Genomic DNA, 21,138 nt, shown 5'->3' with positions numbered 1-21,138 from the left:
ATTTTTTTATCTCTTCTCCAAAAAGGAATGAAGACATGCTAAATTTGGCGATTAGGCTAGCCAGCTAAAGCTAACCTCAGCGCGTTGCCTAAATGGAGCAAACGAACAAGTTTGAAGTTTTTGAGGAGGAAAACAAAAAAATCGGGTGAGTTGAGCTATCGATGACATTTTGACCACCTTTGACTTGTTTTTAGTAAGCCAACTAGCTTTAGAAATATGTCCGTAAGCGATTGTATCATCAACGCGTAGATAACGGACAGTTTAGATGTAGATAGTAATACGTGTATAAATGATAATTAACCGAGATGCTACAGCTAGGTAGCTCGGTAGACAGATAAAGAGAGATAAAATTGATCCAGTCCCTAGTAGTATAGGTGTCCAGTAGTGGTTAGGTTCGGCCATGTTGAGGAAACCTTTTGTGTTGAACGTGTACAACAAGTGAACAAGTGCGCCGTAAAGGCGAACGAAGTGTCTTTTGATTGGCTGGATGCAGTCGACGAGTTTGACGACGTGGCGATGACCTCACTTCCGCTCACCTTGGCCCCGCCCCCCCCCCCCCGCTCAGCCCTTTATTTTTCAGGTTTGACGCTGATGTCGCTGCTCTACTTCCTCTTCCTGTCATGTGATCTATGATGCCATCGGCAGTCGCCGACTGCGCCACGGTGACGTCACGGACGTTTTTGCTTCAGCGGAGGTGAGAGCGCCGACACGGTTTTGCGGAAATTCATCATTTATGAGCGCCGTCGCTCGAAGTCACTCACGCGCACTTTGCATGTGCGGATGGCGGGGTGTCGGCCCTTTAAGAGGCGGGGGCACCCATTAAAAAAACGAGGACGACTTTACCCATCGTCCGCTCGCAGACGCGCTGCCTCGGCGGCGACCACGACGACGAAGACGACGACGACGATGATGATGATGGCGTGAGGAAGAGGAGGCGCACTCGGAATGGGCAACTCGTCCTTCCCAGGCATGTAGCCCGCGCAGCTATTCTGAACTTCGGCGGCGGTTCGCGAGCGCTCGGCGGCACGTGACGTCACCGAGCGAGCCGTGCCGATATTTTTGGAATGCGCATTACAACATGCAGCAAAGATGATGACATTCAAACGAACCAAAAATCATCGACCAATTTGTGTCTGTTGACAAATTCTCAAACCCAAAGTCAAATATTCGGTCTATGAGTCGCATTTATTGTTGTCAGGGTTAAGGCACCCAAAAAGAAGTTATTGTATTCATTTTTTGTGAATTAAGCGGCCGAGGAATTGGTTCTCGCAATTGTATTCTGACAACTGAACGGGCATCGCCCAGAAATCCATATTTATTATATATAGTTTGATTATTTGTAACATTTTGACACTATTAGCAATATCGTTACTCTCTGGACTATTGTCATTATTAGTACTGTTAATACTAATGTTGCCTTTCCATACGTCGTAGTGTTTTGTTGCTCTACGGCAGCTACTATTAGTCCTAGTGTAGTACCACTGTTGCTATTAGTACTATTATTACTAATGAAATACTACTGTACTGTTAGCGTTATTTAGGTACTGTCGGTACTGTTACTTCTCTTCGTAGTGATGCAGTACTGTTGTTGCTATTGGCAGTGTGGCGAAGCCTCCAATTTGTACTGGTGATACTCAAGGTATTACGGGTCCTTTTCGTACTACAAAGTACTTGAGTCAGTATGCGGCACTCGAGCGACGTCACGTTGCCAAAAGTCGGCGAGCGTCGAATCCGGACGGCGAGGATCTGGCGTCCCGCTGCGTGCGGCTGTCTCTGATTGGTGGATGCCGATTCCGCCGCCGCCGCCGCCGAGCGCGTGGAAAGAAGGGCAGCGGCAGGAAGACTGCGACATCGCAAAAGGCGGCAAGCGAGGTGCAAGGGGGAGGGGGCCAAAGTTGCGTGGGAGGGGGGGGGGGGGGGTTCGGTTTCACTGGGGACTCGTGTGCGGCGCCCAGATAGAGAACAAGAAGAAGAGGAGAGGAGGAGGAGGAGGAAAAGTGGAGCGAGGGATAGAAACGCTTCATTCTCTGCCAGAGAGGATTAAAGAGGCGGCGAGGGAGGGGCGCCGCCGCCGCCGCCAAACGCCTTCATGCTGCCGCCGCAAGGAGAAAGCGCCCCGACCCGCTCCTTCCCGTCAGGCGGCGTTCCGGCGTCAAGTGTGCGCCAGTCGCGCACTTGCAGATGTGGCGCCGCCACATGAAGGCGGCTCGGCGTTGCATCGGCTTCGTGAAGGAGCGTTCGTTGGCAGAAGATGAAAGCTTGTCGCTCACGTGATTGCTCTTTGTAATTTCCTCGAGTAGATTGCGCGCGCCAAGTGACTCTCAACTGTCGCCGCCCGCCCGCCCGCCTCAAATATTCTCTTTGAAGAGAAATCTTTCAATTCCAATCTGCCGCCGCCGGGAACTCGAAGAGATTCGGACGCGGCGCCCCATTTAGCGACGAGCGTGCGCTCACGTGGAATCTTTAGTGACGGCGTGGATTCAATCCTGAGCCGCCGTCACGTGTTCACCGCAGGAAGCGGGGCCGGCCGCCTCTTTGGCAGCTAATCAAAGTCTTTTGATGGACCGTCGCCACGGCTGCGGAGGGGCAGCCTACGCTTGAGTTTTCTTTAAGGGACGTCACTCCCTCACACGGTGGACTTAAGGAACCTCGGACATTATGCCCCCGAGTGGCTGTGCGCAGAATAACTGTGACGGATGCGTACCGTCGTACAGCGAGCGATCCTTGATGAGGATAGAGAAAACGCCCCCCAAAGAATGTTGATCATTTCCTTTAGATTTCACAAGAGGGTGGTAAGGCAGCATTTGTGTCTACATGAAACTCCTCAGCGCACCTTAACATAGTTCCTCAACACCAACAATGCAGCAAAGTCATTCATTTTTGGCCTGAGCGCAAAGACAGCGAACAGGAGACTTTTTCAGCCAATAATGGCTGTTAGGTTAAAAAAAACAAAACCACGAATCGGCAAATTTGCAAATATCCGACGGGGGATGAAATGCTGCAGGCGCGCTTCTCAAACTCTCACAAAGGAACATTTTCCACATTTCCATTTCTCGCCCTCGTTGTGACGAGCCGAGATTCCGCGCCTAATCTCGAAGCGACGCTGACATCAAATCCAAAACGATTCAACGGCGCTTTCATGAAATAGGACCATCGTCTCCAAAACATTGGCTTTCTAATTTGGATATGTGAAAACTCGTTCCAAAGCTAAAGTAGGGAGCTCATGGGATTACGAGGAGAAGTTTTATCGGCACGCCAGCCCGCGGATGTTTTTCCAAAGAATACCACGTCAATGATGTAGCGGGAGGCTATTTTGAGAGCCGCCGACGGCGACGTTTGTCAGCCGAAGACGTGAAGGCGCTCAGTGTGGCGTTCGCGCTCCGGCGGTGAGTTCAAGGACACTTGAACATTTGCCTCCTCCTCCCGTCGGGAAACGCGCGGCTCGCGCTGCGGCGGATTACCATCAAGCCGTGAAAGCAAACGGACGGCGGCTGAGTGCGCGAGTGTGTGTGTGTGTGTGTGTGTGTGTGGACGCTTGGCCTCAAGGGGATTCGCAATATGCGTCACGCTGAGCAGTCGGCGCTCGACGAGCAACGAGATCGAACATCAATCGGGTCACGTGATGACGAGTAGATCAAGGCTAGGAGAGGTTAAGCTAAACATCATGGCTTACTCTGATTGGCTAATTGCTTTGGTGAGCACGGGAAGTGTGCGTGTGCGTGCGTGCGTGTGTGTGTGTGTTTCACTGTCTCTGTTTGTGTATTTGTGTCTGTGCATATGTGTGTGTGTGCGCATCTTCGTGTGTTTAGAAGTGTGTTGGTGCATGTGTGTTCGTGTGCATCTTTGTCTCATTGTGTCCATGTGTGTTAGTCTGTGTGTGCGTCTGTGTATGTATGCGTGTGTGTGTGTGTGTAAGCGCTACCTTAGACTTCCTGCGTTTTTGACCTCTGACCTCCTTCCTCTCGCAGGTCAAGAGAAGAGAAGGAATCCGATGATCTCCGCCAGCGATGTCGAGTTCCCCCGGGACTACCGCCCGCTGGGCGGCGGGGCGTTGACGTCGACGTCGATGTCGCCGTCGCCGGACCGGCGGCGCAAGTCGGCGGGGGCCGGCAGCCCGGAGGCCCCGAACGGCGTCCGCCGGGCCGACGTGGTCTTCGCCGACGAGATGCGCGGCAGTACCGGGGGCTCGTCGCTCGGGGGCGCCGCTCGAGGACGACAGGTACGGTCGTCGTGACGACACTGACGGCACTTGAGATCCACCTTAAGTTCCGTTCGCTAGTGCTCACTAGTAAGACAATTCGCCTACTAGTGCGACTGTAAGATGTTATTTGAAGGATGCGGAATCAACGTTTCAACGGCTTTCCGTACGCTACTAGTATGCAATGCCACGATACAAGTGCACAACAACACAGGACTTGACATTGCTGCACTTGGCATACAAGTTGGAGAAGCCTGCAGGGGTCGCCGTCGTGGTGTTCTAACTCACTGCCCATGAGACATTGTGATTTCCTAGGAATGTTGTAGAAGTGATCAAATGCTTTATGGCATATTGATATTGATCAATTTCCTAATTATTGTGAGAAATCTGTAACATGATCAGTGTCTTCACATAAATGATCATCATGAATGATTAAATATTAAGATATTGGAGAATAAGAACAACATATTAGTCAAGGTCATTTGACCTACGGACACACTTTTGTTTTTTATATGCGATGAAATCCTAAAATAAAAGAGCGGCAAGTTGCGTAAGGTCAAATCTGAAAGCGAGAGAGAGACGCCAGCGTTCGCGTCATGTCCGCCGTCCTGCGGAAGAAAAACTCAAACCACTCAAAGCGTCCAAAATAAAGCCACGAACGTTGAAATCGAACATGTAAATACACTTACAAAAATGAGCTTGATGTGTTGTTTTCTATTCTTCTACATTTGAATAAATTCCAAAAATATTTGTCTTTGTTCATCTGTTTCCTCTCAGCTTTCAGTACAGGTGCTTGAAAACGATGAACAAATATATTGTGATCGTTTTTTGGGGCCTCACCACGATGGCGCGTCGGCATTCCACGATTGGCGTTCGGTGAAGACGGGTTGGCGTTACGTGAAGGAGCGTGCCGGCATATTAGCGTCACGTGAGGGCCTGTTGATGTGACGTAATTGACGTTCAATAATTGGCGTTATCCGATTGGCATCGTGTGATTGGAGAGCGTGCGCGCGAACGGCGGAGAGATTGCGTCGGCAGGGACGCGTGAGGGGGCGGGGCTTTTGTCAGAGGTGAGGGACGGCCGAGAGAGAGAGAGAGAGAGAGAGGAGGGCGGGGGGCGAGCGGGATGCGGATCGCCACCGCCGCGCCGACGAGGAGGAACTCCGGCACGTCCTCGGTCGTGGGAATCGCACAGCGGGCGGCCGGAACGAAACAAAATGGAGCGAGCGGACGACGAAGAGGGAGGAAGACTCGGGATGCCGCAGGCGCGCTTGCCCGGTAACCACGGTAACCGTCTCCGCTCATCCTCGCAGGAGAACAGCCGCTCCTCTGCGGCGCCGCCGTTGTGTTGACGACTCGCGCTCGAGCGCCGCGTGCGCGCGTGTGGACAGATATGCGTGTTGCCGCGGTGACATCATCTTCGCGCACGGGCGGGAGCACGTGTGCGCGTGCGCACGTGTGTGCGGCCGCGGAGGAGGAGGAGGAAGGGTGTGTTCAAAGATGGCTGCCGGTGTGTTTGCGGAAGCCCAGTGGGAATGATGTCACTTCCTGCCAGCGTGTTAAGCGGGGTACACACGTGACGACAACGTGACCCGTTGGAGCATGCCTCCCGCTTTCCATCAAAATCAACAACAACAATGATCAATCAATGAATCGACAGCTATTTGGATCATGAATTGATCATCTAAGAGGCCAAATTGGCCAAATCCATTTTCTTTTCTTTCTTCCATGAGCGCAGACTGATTTGATGATCTTTGTGTTTTTCAAAATCAAACGTTTGCAAACGCCTGCTTTTACATTTGTTGCTGCGATGTTACAGGCCAGGCCTGTCTTGTTTTGGAAGGAAAAGGGATTCTTTATTTTATTGATCTGCACAGTCTGATCTGCCTTGAGATACGAGTGACCCGACTTACGAGTTTCTCCAGATACGAGCCCCGTCGTCGAGCCAATTTTTTTGCTTCGACGCGTGAGCGCAAACTTGAAATATGAGTGCTGCGTGGAGGCAAATCGTTGAATTGTTCCAAAAAAAAAAAAAAAAAAAAAAAAAGAGGCTTGAACGATTTGTCGCCACTCCCAGCTGAAGTTTAGTGTCGTACTAAATATACAATGAAGAAAGTGACAGGCTTTGCATTTAAAACAAGCACGTAAGTGATACTGAAACACAAACGGTGCAGCGAGGCATTTAGACGTCCAATATAACAGTACTCTGTCATATTTTCTTAATCGTCTTCGAGCAGCTGAGACGATTTACAGTCGATCCGTCGGTCCTTCTTGTAGCGCCCCCAGGTGGCCAAGGCGGGCAGCGGCGCGATGGCCGTTCAACGGATTTTTTGATTGTGTTTAATGTCTGTGTTTTTATGAAGTGCAACATTACTGAGGGCTATTTCTGTCATGACGAAATGTGTTGTCGCTTTTTTGCGGAGGCGCTCGCGATTTGAGGTACAAGTGTGGTGACAGAACAAGTTCAACTCTCATCTCGAGGCAGCGCTTTATTTTCGACGGCAACAACCGGTCGGGCGTCGCCGCTCTCTTCCTGATTGGGAGTTGAAATGTTCCGGTAGCCAATCAAGAATCACTGCACCGAATGATTGTGTTCTAGTTGTTTCCACTAGTGTGTACTTGTTGTTCTCCGAGTGTGCAGAAAAGTCATCCAGTAGTGGAAGGCATTCATGAAAAAACACATTACTAGTAAGACTAGTGTGCTCGAGTCGCTTTACTGTACTAGTACACTGTATTGTCTTACTAGTGGGGACAAAGAGCACACTAGTACGTTGAGAAATCAACGCACTAGTTGGATTTTGCATAAATGCTCATATGGCGTGACCCGTGCACTGCAGCTACGAGTACGAGTACTTCTCGCACTACTACTCAACTTTTGGGAAGACAAATGAAAAGTTGTTGACTTTGTGCTCCTCCTTCTTCTCGTTCCTCAGCAACAAGCTAACTACTGGAGCTTCAAGGTCAGCACTTTCTTTCTTTATCCATTTCTTTTTCTTTCTTTCTCCATCATCTCGCTTCTTCCGGGAGTACATTCCATTGTGCGTCGTCTTCATCGTGGTCTTCGTCCTGTTCGCGCCACACGCCAGCTCACCGTCGTGTCGCGGCCGAGCAGCGTGCCTACGCGGCGGCCATGTTAGGAGGGTCGACTTCCACGTGCGGACGTTGAAATGAACTTGCTCATTTCTCGCCCGATTTTCACGAGCTTAGCTTTTTCTGCCAATGCCAAAGCGTGTGCTACCAATACACATCATGGAAAAAGCAAGCATTTTTGAAATGTTTGACTTTTTTTGATACACTCCCAGTTCCCTTGTCGCGACCGTACGGCATTTTGCACAGCCGTCGCAGCGTCTTTGCTGCAATGCACTACCTACAGTCCGGGGCTTACGGGGTCCTCCGTTGCTCGCCCGCAACTGCCTCAAAACGCTGCAGCTCCTCTTTTAACTGGCACAAGAACGTATGAGCATTTTAGCTTCGTGCTACGATTCATTTCAACATTGTTGGATTTGCTTTTAAAGCCTCGACCGGCCTCGCCCCATCGTACCCGACGTTCTCTCGGGTCAGCTGAGCGACAGAGAACTTGGAGGCGAACCGGCTTTTGCCGCTGCGGCTCCAAAACCGGAATGCTTTGCCACGCCACGTCAGACCAGCCTCATCTTTGTCTCATTTTAAAGCCTTGCTTAGAACATTTCGGGCTTTTAACACCAGCTAGCGGGTCTCATGTGATGTATATGTGTTGTGTGGGCAGCGCATTTTACTTTGTCGATTTGACCTACTTCTGTTTTATTTTATTGTTTTTATCCTTCTTTTGTATTTGTTGCTGTGTTTTTATTTATTATGCATTGTACAGCACTTTGTTTAAATTCTAAATAAAGTGGATTGGATTGGATTGGATTGAAATAACAAACTAATAGCAAAACATGATGAAAAGTCAATACATCGTAAAGAAGGTGTATTATGTGTTGAAAAGTTCCACTATACGTTTGGAGTCTACCCTTGTCAAAGTCTCAGCGAAACTAATGGATTGCACCACAAGGGGGCGCTCGGAGGGCGTACTTGCAAAAGTAGCTCATGTTTGAGAATGACACATGACCAGAGAGAGCCAATCACAAGCGTGGGCTTTAGAAGGAGGGCGTCATACGGAGAAAAAAACTAACTTTTGTGGCACTTTTGCAAACGTCACCAACTGTAATTTAATGACAGTTTACAATTGTGTAACTTCAGTCATTAAATTATGCAACACTGTTCATAATGCTATTTTTTGATTGTATGACTTATAATTACTTAAATCGTAATTATCGAGCCAATTATTTAATACAGTAAAAATAAGTGTTATAGTCTGTTTTACGGGAGGCACGGTGGGCGACCGGATAGCGCATCTGCCTCACAGTTCTGAGGTTGCGGGTTCAAATCCGGCCCCGCCTGTGTGAAGTTTGCACGTTCTCGTCTCTAACTTTCTCGTAGGTGTGAATGTGAGTTCCAATGGTTGTTCATTGAGATGTGCCCAAAAGATCGCTGGGATAAGCGCCAGCAGGCCCGTGACCCGTGACCCGTGACCCGTCAGGAGGATAAGCGCGACGGAAAATGGATGCTTAGTTTGTTTTACTCGTAGTTTTATACATTGTTTTTCTTCTTGCTTTGAATTACACTGCATGTCCTCCAGTAGAGCTCAGTGCTGCCCGGCAAAATGTTGTGGCAAAATGTGGTACTGCACTGAAGGCTGAAGGCACGGGAGTGGATGTTGACTCCTCCCCCTCAGGCTCCCACAGACATCGATCCCGTTCCCTCCCAATCCAAAGACACAATTTGGCACAATCCCGATCCCTCGCTCCCCCCGCGACCTTTTAATCGGCTCCCGCTCCTGCCCGATCGCCTGATTAATCGTGCGAGTCGCTCCCATCCCGCGGGACCCGCTCGGAAAAATCAAAAAATGCACGCACGCGCGCGCGCGCACACACAAGACGAACGTGCGCTCCCTCAGATGGCGTCGCAAATGAGTAAAGGATGTTGCGTGGTTTTGCTGATGACCGCGCCCAGCGCCTTCACGTGAGGGCCAAGAATTGTGTGTGAACGTAACCATGGCAACAAGACCGAGCGCGTGGCTTTCGGCCGCCCCCCGACTGCAGCCGGCAAGAACTTTAGCGGCTTTCCAGGATTTATCGACTCTTCGTGCCGCTCGCCAGCTGATATGGGGCAGCTGGGAAAATCGCCGCGCGACGGGCACCAAGAAGAAGACGCGCGCGCGTGTGTTTGGAACCATTCACCGGTTCCCTCCTCGCTCATCGCTATTCATCGTCACTTTAAGGCCGAAACCTCGGAAATGTCCTCCATTTTCTCAAATGGACGCTATTGATCAGTTCCCACATGGGGCTGTTATTTTGCAAAATTACGTGTTGAAAATGTTTGACGATGCATCGTTAAAGGCTCAACAATTGTTTTGGGGTTTTCCTGAAAAGCGATTCTGACCGACGCCGGCCATATATTATACGGCTTTTAATGAAATGAGTGGATTGACTGAAAAGTCCGAAAGGCGGATTCTTGTGGGAACTGAACTAACGTGAAGCCGCGGCAGACAGAGACGTCAACTTGACCAGTTGCAAATGGATCCAAATCCAATATCTGCGGCCCCCTCTTCGCATCGAATCGGCGCGGGCGTCCCCAAATTGTTTGCGCTCTGTCTCGGTGCTCTCAAAAAAGACGACCGACTGTCGACTTTCTGCTTGTTTGGCCTTTCAAAAATCCCGATACGGTGGACACCCGCTGTTTTTTTTTTTTTGAACCCCAAGCCAAACCAAATGGGGGGGATACCGCCAATAAAAAAAGTGAAAATAAATTGGGGGGAAGAAATCTGCCAATACGCGAGTCGGTCGGCGCTGAATGGCGACTACGCGGGCGTCCGCTCCGTAGTGATGAGTCGCAAGTATTGGATTCATCGTTTCAGCCCTGAAGTCGACCATCGACAAATTGCTGCTTGGTGAATCGGCAGATGAAATGATGAACGCTTGTCCGGAATCATTCGCTTCCCTCCGAAGCTCGTCGGCGCTATCTTGGTCCACGATACGAAAATCTCGCTCGAGCGGTTTGGGGAAGGAGCGAATGATTTTCGCCCGAGTAACGCGACGTGATTTCGATGTTGTCGTTGTGGCGGCGGCAGAGTCGGACGCCGCGCCCCAGCCCGACGCGGAACGGCCGAGTTTCCTTCTCGCCTCGCGAGCGTCCGGGCGTCATGGCGGACCGCGACGTCCCCGGCGGCTTCAGCCGCGCCGACCGACTGCGCCAGAGTCTCCCGCTCGCCCGCTCCTCCGCCAACCCGGCCAAGCTGCACACGCCAGGTCGCCGCCGCCGCAAAGTCCGCCAAAGGGAACGCCGGTGCTGACTCATGGAGAACCCAACCCCCTTCCTTCCATCCTTCTTTCCCTCCTGCCTTTCGTCCCTGGTTCTGGTTCTTTCTCTCCGCCCTTCATTCTATTCCTCCTCCTTTCGTTGTGTCCTTCCTCGGTTCAGTCCGCTCTTTCCGTTCTCTTTCTTGCCTGCTTCCGTCCTGTCCTCCTTCCTTCTTCCTTCCTTCCTTCCGCCCCCCCCCCCCTCCTTTCCTTTCTTCTCTCCTTCCCGGCGTGTGCGCAGGCGTGCTCTTCCTGCAGCTGGGCGAGGAGACTCGCCGCGTGCACCTGACTCACGAGCTGGGCAGCCTGGACACCTTGCGGGCGCTCATCGTGCACATGTTCCCGCAGAGGCTCACCATGGCGACCCTCAGGTAGCGCCCGTCCTCGCCCGGCACGCCGCGATGGCGACTTGCCGTATTGCCGTTTGCTCGACGTATCCCGCGATGCGACTCGAGTCCCTCGTCGTGACGGAGCGTCGGGTTCACCGTTTCGCCGTGAAACGTTTGGGCTGGATAGTCCGCCGTAGAAAAGTTCCTCTGTCGTGATTTGGGAGAAACGAATGAGCGAATGATTCCGAACTCCGTTGGCGAATTTCCGACGACATTTTTCCAGCGGACGCTTGAGGAAGGTCCCGTGTCTGCAGGTCTCCCAGCACGGCGCTGCTGATCAAAGACGAGAGCCGCAACGTCTTCTACGAGCTGGAGGACCCGCGGGACGTTCGCGACCGCTGCGTGGTGAAAATCTACTGCAAGGAGCCCGCCGTCTACGGGACGCACCCGGGACACCGCGACTCGCGCCTGCTGGCCAACGGCGACCTCAGGGTGAGTGCCGAGGAGGAGAAACGGAAAGGAAAGGAATACTCCGGAAGGTCTGATTGCGGTTGACGTGCAGACGCCGGCTTCGCTGTCAGCCTCGGCAACTTCCTTCCCTCCTTTCCTTCTTCACTTTCCTTCACTTTTCCTTCACCTCATCCTACCTTACTTTCTTTCATCCTCCCTCCCTCCTTACCTCCGTGTTGCCATCGCTCCTGCCTTCCCTCCCGTTCATTCCTTCCCTCCTTTCCTTCTTCCGTTCCTTCACTCCCTAATTCATCCCTCCTTTCTTCACGTCGCCATTCCTTCCTCTTCTCCTTCCTTCAGTCCCTCCTTCGTTCCTTCTGTCCTTCACTAGTACCGTCTTTCCTTCCTTTCCTCCTCTTACCATCCTTACCACCTTCCTTCCTTCTCTCCTCCATTCCTCCTCCCTGTTGGTCATGTGACTTCCAGGTTGCTAGGATACGGTCTAACAGGCGCGTCGTTTGTTTTGTGGCCCCCCAGCGCGAGATGGTGTACGCCCCCCAGGACTCACCCCCCGGCCAGCGCCTGGGCGCGCCGGCCACGCCCTCGCCGCATTCGTCCTCGCCGCCTCAAGGCTCGCCGTCGAGGACGCGCTTCCTCTTCGGCGGGGGCGGCGTCCGTCCCTCCTCGTACGCCGGGGCGGCGGGGCGGCGGCGCGCCGCGTCGCCGGCCTTCGCCGCCTCCTCCGGCGCCATCTTGGAACGGCGCGACGTGAAGCCGGACGAGGAGGCGGGCGGCGCCCGTGGCGTGATGCTGCTGCGGGCCGACGAGCGCGGGGGGGGTGGCGTCTACGCCGACCCCTACTCTCTGAGCCTGGACGCCCGCGTGGGGCTCGCCGGGGCGCCGCGCTCGCCGCTCCCCGGCCGCGCCGACCCGTACGGCTCGTTGTACCGGCGGGGACCGGGCGGGGCGGCGGTGTGTTCCCTGATGGAGGGCGGCGGCCTCTACCGAGCGGGCGGCACCCTTTACGACGACACCTACGCGGCGTCCGTGTTGGCCGTGGGTCTGCGCGTGCCGGCGCTTTCCTCGCCACAGAATATTCCTGACGCGCGCGACGCCTACGCCGGCACCCTGCCGTCCCGCGGCTCACCCGCCAGGGGGGAGCGACGGCGCGACTCGCTCGTGTCGTCCGCGGGCGGCGACAGCCCGAGAAGTCGCGGGCTGACCTCGGAGCAGCTGTGCCTGATGGCGGCAGTGGCAGGAGGGGACGTCGACGGGGTCAGAGGAGACGAGACAGAAACCAGGTGAGGTGAAGAGGTTTGATGGTGGTGATGATGATGATGAGGATGAGGATGATGAGGATGTGCGCCGGTGTGAAGGGAGCGCATGGAGGTGATGGAGAAGCAGATCGCCAGCCTGACCGGCCTCCTGCAGCGAGTTCTCAGCAGAGCGCCCGAAGACCACAGCCCGTAAGTCACACCTTCCTTCCTTCCTTCCTTCCTTCCTTCCTTGCTTGCTTCTTTCTTTCTCTCTCTCTCTCTCTCTCTCTCTCTCTCTCTCTCTCTGCTTCCATCCCTTCACCCGTCCCGTTTGTGTCTCCCGGCAGGGACAAAACGGAGTCAGCCAGCGATGGCTCGGGGACCGACCGTAAGTAACGGAACGGAGCTGCTAGCGCTTTGCCGCTCAATGTTGTTAGCTCGTAGTTGCTAACTGCTGTCAGCACAGATATTCTAGCTAAATGAGGAGGGAGGTCAAAGTCGTCAGTGTACTCCACATTTGTGGACGCAAGAAAGCCGAAAGAACAAGGATCCCCGGCACGTTGCGCTTAGCCTACATTGCACGTACGATTACAACAGTGGAACTGGGATTAACCTTTCACAGGTACAAATATTTTTGGGGCTTTTTTCCCCCCAAATGTTATGTATTGATAACACATACTTCGGCGTTGACAAAAATGTAAACCTGACATCGACCTTCCCAACATGGCCGTCATGTAGGCACGTCGGGATGCTACATTGCGCTGGCGTATCTCTTCTTATCTGCGGCTGTCAGTATGCAAGCGCTTACTGCTAGCTTGTAAATGCTCACTTATATTGCACCGGAACCCGAGCCCCCCTCCCCGACCCGACCCGCCCGTGTGCCCCTGCCCCCCAGGCTGCTAGCATGTAACTGCTGCTCATGCTTCTTGTTCTAGCTGGACGTGCTAAAAAAAAAAGAGGTACATTTCAACTGTCATTTGGCGGGCGTGTGTGCACGCTTGTGTGTGTGCTTGCTTGTGTCTGTGCATGAGTGTGTGTGGGTCTTTGTGCGTGTGTGTTAGAGTGTATATTTGTGTGTGTGCATGAATTCAAACTATTCTAATTTTTTTGTCATTCATTTTCGTGGCTCCCAAACATTGCATTTGAATGTTTTTGTGTTCCAGCCGCGTCGCCGTCGGGCCCCCTGGCGCTGATGCCGCCGCCGCCGCCGCCGCCCTCTGACGTCGGCCAGCCGCCGAACGTGTCCCGCGCGCAGATGCAGCGCCACCTGCTGGGCCTGCAGCAGAGCACCAATGTGCTGCGTACGCAACTGTCGCAGCTGCGCAACATGCAGGTGTGCGCGCGCGTGGCTTTCTGCTGGGGGCGGCGCCCGTCGCTCGACAGCCGTCTACGACCGCCTCCGTGTGTGAAAGCGAGTGCGCGCGTGTGTTTGCAGCTGTCCAATCAGGATTGCGCGGTGGCGCTGCTGAGGCAGACGGAGGCGGAGCTGAGCGTGCTGATGCTGGACGCTGCGCGCACTCATGAGGATCCTCTGCAGAGACAGCGCCTCCTGGTGGAGGAGGAGCGCCGCAAGTATCTCACCCAGGAGGAGACGCTGGCGCACCAGCTGCAGTCAGTACTACATCCTCACTTCCGCTCTCCTTTTCCGCTTCCTTACTTTCCTTCTTCCCTTTTTCCAGTCTTCTGTCCTCCTTCCTTACTCCTTGCTCCTTCTTGCCTTATTTTCCTGCATCCTTCCTTATTTCTCATTTCCTTCCTTCCTTCTCTCATTCTCTCCTGCCGTTGACCTTTGACCTCCCCGCCAGAGACCTGGAGCGCTGGGTAGAGAATCTGCAGGAGTCGCCGAACGTGCGGCCGAGATCGCCGGTGAGCCAGCTGGACCTGCGGCAGAAGACGCAAGAACTCAAAACGCTGGCGGACACGCTGGACTGCCTCAAGAGTGAGTACTGGTGGGTTCAAGCGCCTGCCTGAAACATCTGCTCAAGTCCTCTCCTCTTGCTCCACGTCGTCTTCTTGCGGGCGCGGTTGCGGCCGTGCGCCAGGCCAGTTCCCGGGCCTGCAGAGCAAGATGCGCGTGGTGTTGCGCGTGGAGGTGGAGGCGGTCAAGTTCCTGAAGGAGGAGCCTCACCGTCTGGACGCGCTGCTGCAACGCTGCAACAGCATCCGAGACTCGCTCGGCTCGCTTCGCAGGTAAGAAGACGTCCCCAAAAAAAAAAAAACTCCTCTCCTCGAGTTGCCGCCACTTCTTCTTGCCTCCTTGCCTCCTTCCTTCCCTCCCGGACTTCCTGTCCTTCCCTTGACCCGTGGTCCCCGCCCCCCTCGTGCAGACAGGCCAGCGAGAAGGAGCAGGACGACGCGCCCAGCCGATCGCAGACGAGCTTTCCCCTCAGCCTGACGGGCAACTGGATGCCAGGCTGTGCCGGCGAGCAAGACAAGACGCCTTCCGTGAGCTTCAGAAGTCGCGTCGGGTCTGAGAAGAGCCTCAACGCGCAGGCGCACGTGTCCGCGGACGTCACACTGGTGAGTGGCGTGACCAAATAACGGATCTTTGTCGGTCTCTCTCGGACCCTCTACTCGGAAACGAAACAGAAAATTACAACTGCGCATGCTACATGCTAACATTTTGCATCGATAGTCTCGGTTTTCCAATCCGTTAAACAACGGATATTGCAACACAAATGGTAGAGCAACACAGGAGGACAGATAATATAACAATACTCACGGGCATATATTCTTTATCCTCTACGAAAACCAACTAATATTACATCATCTTACTGAGTTGAGTCACTTACACGAGTGTTCTTCGTTTGAATGACTGTAGTATACTGCCCCCAGTGGTTAAGGCTGGCACACCAGAAGGAGCAACACAATGAATTGGATTGAACCATCAAATCATGAGGCTCAAACAACTTTTTCAAAATGCCGTTCTGATATTGCTCTCAGTTTTCCTAACGTACAATATTTGCTCTTTTCCTGATTCAAAAACATTTCCAATCATTTTGACGGCGAAGACGAGGCTGGTCACGGAACAAATTCAGCTTGAATCTCAAAGCACCGCCGTTTGTTTGTTGAAGTGAGTTGAGGCGCTACATATAGACCAAAGTAGTGCTTTGTCGCCATCACTATCAGGGATTTTCGCTATTTGAGGCGGGGTTAGGTCCCCACTTGTAACGACATGAAAGTTGTGCTGCTGCTGCTGATGATGATGATGATGATGATGATGATGATGATGGTGACGTGATGACGGCGCGCGTCAGGCGGCGGAGCGCGACTGGGAGGAGAAGCGCGCCAGCTTGACGCAGTTCAGCGCGCAGGACATCAACCGCCTGCTGGAGGCGACGCAGGCCGAGCTCCTGAAGGCGCTCCCGGACCTGGACTTCGCCGCCAAGACCGCCACCAAACCCGCCGTGCCCCCCAAACCCCTCGTGGGCGTCGCAGGCGAGCCGACGGCGGGCAAAGTGCAGCTGGCGGCGCAGAAGCTCAACAGCGTGGAGGGGGCGGCGCCCCCGCGAGGATCAGGTAGCTCCGATACAGATTTGTTGAAAATCAAAACAAGATGTCTGTTGTTTGGATTCCATTTGTCCCTGACGACCACCTCTCCGCGTCTCCAGCGGACATGGCCGTGGCCAGGTGCCGTGCGGAGAAGGCGTCCAAGTCTCCGCCGCCGCCGCCGCCGCCTCGCCGGACCTTCCCGTCGGCGCACGCCGCCAACCGCGCCGCCGGCGTCAACAACAAGAGCACCGAAGTGAGCTACCGACGACCTCGCGGCCGAGTCGGTTTTCGCTGACGCAGTTGTCCGCGCCGCGTCGACAGATGGAGGACGGCGAAGCGCCGGTCAAGCTGAGGAGGACGCCGTACGAAGTGCCCCGCCCCGCCTCCACGCCGCCTACGGCGGCGCCGTCGGGCCTTCGGGACGACTACGACGGCGGCGGCGGCATCGAGAAGGAGGTACCGTTCGTAAATGTTCGGGGTCGCGCGAATTCAGATCTTTTCAGTCAGGCACGGAAATTCGAAGGACTTCAAAATAAACGCGCATCAGTGCACGACAACACCAGGAACGGGATTAGTCAGTCATCCGTCACGCTCTAAACGGCCTTCTGGAGTCGACTAGTACAGCGGTCCCCAACCACCGGACCGCGGACCGCGGAGAAAGAATGACCAATTTAGATCATTTCTGTTGTGTTGCAATTCACGTGTCAATTTGTTTTATTGAGAAAATTGAGCGGCAAGAGCCGCGCGTCGAGACTGCGCAGAACGCTTCCGTTTGCGGAGCGCAAAGATCGAAATCGTTTCATAAACTCATTGAGCTCATTCCGTCCGCTGAAAACAATTTGTCCTTCTGAACGAAACGTCGGCGAAGGAAACAACACTACATCGGGAAATCCGGCTTCATCGCAGCAGCCGAGTCCGCTCTGATACAGAAACTAGGGTCGGAGGTCGCCGCTCGACGGGCAGAACTACTTTTGCGGAGTTCAAAGTCTGCTCTCATCGAGGAGCTACGGAGCCGCGGTCCGGTCCGGTCCGGCTGCCTCCGACAACTCCGACCCCCGCAGCGGGCGCGCCACCGACGTGTGTGTACATACATATACACACACATGTCTATAATATATCCATACACACACACATGCACGCACACCACCACAGCCGGCGCGTGAGCAAAAGGCCGACTCGTAACCGGCGCGCGGTGCAAAGAAGGTTGGGCAACACTGGACTAGTCGACTTTTGTATACGGTATATAACCGCTAATAGACGCACATACGTCAACCCCCCTCATTGAACTGGTCAGGGTGTCGCTGCGTCCGCCATATTGGATGTGGCAGATCTGCCCCGTACAATAAAGCAGGTCAAGCGACTGAACTTCGCAAATCCAAAAGTGAAAAGTGCACAAACGTCGTGGCTGTCCTTCATTGAAATATTTGGCAAAGCAACACACAATGTACAATGTAACTTTTCATCTGCTGTGCAAAGCATTACTGCGGATGAACAGGATTTCGGGCAGCCATTCTCAGTGTGATCGGAGCATCACCGGTGGTTTGAGGGCTCCCTCTAGTGGTGCACAAAAGAATTACTGAATTCAATCCAATTTTCATCAAGAAATCAAACCAAACATTAAATTGAGCTACCAGCCGTACGCATAGCTGCGTTAGGTTTATTTTCAAGTCCTGTCTGTATTTTTTGAAGTACACTTCAGTTGTATCTCACTTTTATGTAAAATGATTTACATTTCATCTTGAACTGTTTGTTTGATTTCAATATTGAATCCTTCACGTCTACCAGTGGGAGACAGTTTCTCTTGATGTAAAACATTGAAGTATTAATCGTATTAATATGTCGGTGCGACGGAGCGCTCGCGCTTGCGTGAAACTCATTTTGATGCTTTTGATATTTGGCGATTGCGCTCAATGTCCTCATAATGTCAATCCTTCTGACTTCTTTGGCAAAGTATGAAAGAAGTTTGCAAAGCAACTAACAACAATCAAGTCGCTTTTAGTCCTGGGAAATGTTCTTTGTATGGACGTTTGTTTTGGTTTGGTTTTTATTTAATTATTACACGCGGGAGTTGATAGTATTAGCCACAAAGTCGGCGAATCGTCTCGGTGGTCCAGTGTCGGTGTGGCTTTGGGTGGAAAGCGCCGCCGATCTCCAAGCGGGCATCCGAACCTCTTTTCCCATTGGGCCGCTTTGGCACGTCAGTTACCTTGATAAAGGAAATTGGCCAATAGCGGAACGCTACGACTCTTTGACACCCATTTTACTGCATTCGAGGGGAGGGGAATTCTTTAAACCTCAAAATGTTTTGAACAGGACGTGCTATACCACCAATAAGTGTTTTTGGGGTTGATAAAGATACCAAAAAAATATATATCTTTTTTTAAATGAAACAAATTTGGGAAAGAAAAGCAAATTTCCCTTTCTTCTCCAACACACTCGGCGAGCGACTTCTCCAACTTGGAGTGGCGAGGTCGCCCTGCGTTGGCGGCAGCTCTCCGCTTAGCACAACCTGCTGCCGGCGCTTTGCCGCGACGCCAAACGTTTCTTCAAATCGTCGCCAGCACAGAATGGACAACGAATCTTTGGCTGACACAGCAGTGAAGGCGCCGTTTGTCCTCGCGCTGAAAACGGGACTTGCGCTTGCGTGACGTCGATTACCGGTCAGGAAAGAGTAACGCGTTAGATCGTTCGTTAGCAAAAGAAACGGTGACTACTCGCCCCATCCAATATGGCAGCAACGTTGAGGTACATTTTGGGGTTTAACGTGACGCCCGCGTTTGTGTTGCCCCCCCCCCCCGCAGACGGTCGGCGGTTCGCCGGCGTCCGTCAGAGGTCCGACGGTGGCGGCGCGCCTCAAACATCTGGAACAAGGAGGACGCAAATCCAAAGAGGAAGTCAAAGCGTTCCCGGGGAGCCAGCAGCAGGTCTTCCACTTCTAGAACGCGCAGTGGCGTGCGACGGGGGCGGTGGCCAGGGTGGCCGTCTGCCCTTGGCCGCAGCTTTTTCTTGGTTTTTTTCTGGATGCAAGATGGCTTCTTTTCCTTGTGTGTCCTTGTTTGGAATTAGCTTCATGCTAACGTGCAATAATCCCTCCTCGCCTTTCTTCTTCTTCTCCATCTTTTTCTTCTTGACAAGACTCAGCCAACTAGCACTCATGCTAGCAGCGCTAACGTTAAAAATAAAGAACCACAAAATAAGCACGCCCTCGCGAGAGGCGCCGAGCCCCGCTCGTCTCATCTGCGTGCGCTAAGCGCGAAGGACGCCTTCGGTTCGGATCAGCCGGGACGACGTCTGCGGTATTTCACATCATTTGCACGACGGTTCGTCTGTAGTCACGGCCTCATCGTCATATCGTTCCACCAATAACGGTAAAGACACGAGGAACAAATGTTTTCTAATTTCGCAAATGTAGTTTGAACGGCTCCCGTGCTCAAAAAGCGATCGACGATTGAAGCATTTCGGCCGGAATCGAGAGAGACGTTTCGTGTCGGGCCAACGCAAATGTCATCTCGACAACGAGATTGTCGGAAATACAGAAACAACTTAGTAGAAAAGGAGCCAGTTGCACAATCAGCATGCGTCGCCCTTCAAATTGGGCAGAAATCATCCCGACCACTCGCGAAAACAACTTGACTGCCGAGACGCAGGCAAATGCGTCCGTCCGTGTGTGGGAAACGCCAACGTGTGTGCTACTGCAAAATGGCTGCCCGATCCCGCCGGTGGATGCCAGCGACATCGGGAGGCCGCCGCCGCCGCCGCTTTTGTCAAAACGGAAACTAGGATGCATTTGTGTTCGTCTTATCCCCCAAATGTCCTTTAGATCTTCCCAAATGACATTTTGCCATTCAAAGTTTGAAATGTCTTCAGCCCGCTCGCTCAAATCGAAGGAAGCTGAGCCCGCGTCGTCAGCCGACCTTTAACCTCCTCTTCATCCGTCTTCCGTCGGCGGTCACTTCGAATGACAAACCGTTGGATGTTGTTGTACAAAAAAGGCAAAGGCCATCTATGTTTTCTACTTGTTTTCTATTTTTCTACGCACGTCACACATGGATTGTGTAAATTATCATTTTGATGATTTAGAGATGTTGAATTTTTCCCGCCGCCCGTTTTCGGCCGCATCCGCACGTTGATCGTCTTATAGCTTCCGTGGAGTTGATGTTCTCAATCGTCAGAATTAGAATCCTTGTCAGAAGAGTAAGATGAAAGTGGCATGAAAAGTGTGGACATGTGCACGCCGACTACTTGGAGCGACGATAACAACGATCATCGTGTTCATTATGCCATCGCTCTGTCGTCAAAACTTGAGTGTATCGTGCTATCTGATGTGCAGCTCGATCCAATTTTCTAAATCCTTCCGAGTGGGAATAAAAGGAAAAGCGGAGTGTGAATTGTGATGCTCGCCGTGTGGGTCCCCCGCGACGCCGCCCGAACTTGTGCTTTTCTACGTCCTTCTTCTGATGTTTTGTGACAATAGAAAAAGCTCGAAATACTTCGCACAATCAAACGCCCGTGTGACGTCGTCTTCCCAAAGTCTTTTTCGAAAGACGGAACGAAGCAAACAATGAGCGGACGAGCCCGTGTATTCGGCGGATGAGCATCTGCACGCGAACCTACCTTCACGGCCGGCGAGCTTCCTTTGGCAACGAAGCATGACGGCAATCGGCTTTCACAAAACAAGCCCGCTCGGATGTTCCCGACCGCACCGTGTTCGGAAAAAAACAGGAATGAGAAAAGAGGCGGAGTTTCACCACACTTTAATTCAGACGTTGGAATTGTTCAAGAGCGATAAAGCTTCGTTTCGAAGCGATTGTTAACGCTTGAAATGTGCTCAAATTGCGCAGTGGCTACACACCGACAGCATCGATTTGTGAAATAATACGAAACCATATTCCGCCCGACAGCGGCAAACTGGAAGGTGTGAATGTTTGAACTAGTTTGACACCAGATGTGAATTGAAGTAAACAAATCGACTTGTAAACGGCATCTGGACTGAATGCAACATTTGAAGGATTTTAGGATATTAGAAGCAGAGG

General features: G+C 52.8%; 1 protein-coding gene across 12 annotated transcripts; it reads left to right on the top strand.

The window, feature by feature from the left end:
* Window positions 1-554: 554 nt before the first annotated feature.
* Window positions 555-20,493, top strand: LOC133469724 (SRC kinase signaling inhibitor 1-like). 12 transcript variants are annotated; one of them, XM_061757138.1, is made up of 20 exons: window positions 555-694; window positions 861-967; window positions 3,969-4,219; window positions 7,132-7,158; window positions 10,350-10,527; window positions 10,820-10,949; window positions 11,222-11,399; window positions 11,895-12,658; window positions 12,734-12,823; window positions 12,961-13,001; window positions 13,549-13,572; window positions 13,777-13,946; window positions 14,049-14,224; window positions 14,293-14,552; window positions 14,656-14,803; window positions 14,941-15,133; window positions 15,871-16,132; window positions 16,225-16,358; window positions 16,427-16,561; window positions 18,907-20,493. In XM_061757138.1, the coding sequence occupies exons 2-20, from the start codon at window positions 946-948 to the stop codon at window positions 19,042-19,044; spliced, it is 3,321 nt and encodes a 1,106-aa protein (XP_061613122.1). In that variant the 5' UTR covers window positions 555-694; window positions 861-945; the 3' UTR covers window positions 19,045-20,493. The 12 variants fall into 12 exon arrangements, with proteins under 12 accessions (XP_061613122.1, XP_061613121.1, XP_061613124.1 ...); XM_061757137.1 differs by having other exon boundaries at window positions 807-967; XM_061757144.1 differs by having other exon boundaries at window positions 686-967; window positions 14,419-14,552.
* The last annotated feature ends 645 nt before the right edge of the window (window positions 20,494-21,138 follow it).

Source organism: Phyllopteryx taeniolatus, chromosome 19 (genome assembly GCF_024500385.1).
Source record: "Phyllopteryx taeniolatus isolate TA_2022b chromosome 19, UOR_Ptae_1.2, whole genome shotgun sequence".
NCBI lineage: Eukaryota > Metazoa > Chordata > Actinopteri > Syngnathiformes > Syngnathidae > Phyllopteryx > Phyllopteryx taeniolatus.
Note: the sequence above shows the minus strand (reverse complement) of the source record. Positions and strands in the feature narration are given on the sequence as shown.

Bases quoted from the DNA above. Each gene is read 5' to 3' on its own strand.
- LOC133469724 (XM_061757138.1), top strand. From the start codon at position 946: ATGGGCAACTCGTCCTTCCCAG. The intron at 13,002-13,548 runs GTAAGTAACGGA...TTCTTGTTCTAG, and splicing joins CGATGGCTCGGGGACCGACC to CTGGACGTGCTAAAAAAAAA. The intron at 15,134-15,870 runs GTGAGTGGCGTG...GGCGCGCGTCAG, and splicing joins TGTCCGCGGACGTCACACTG to GCGGCGGAGCGCGACTGGGA.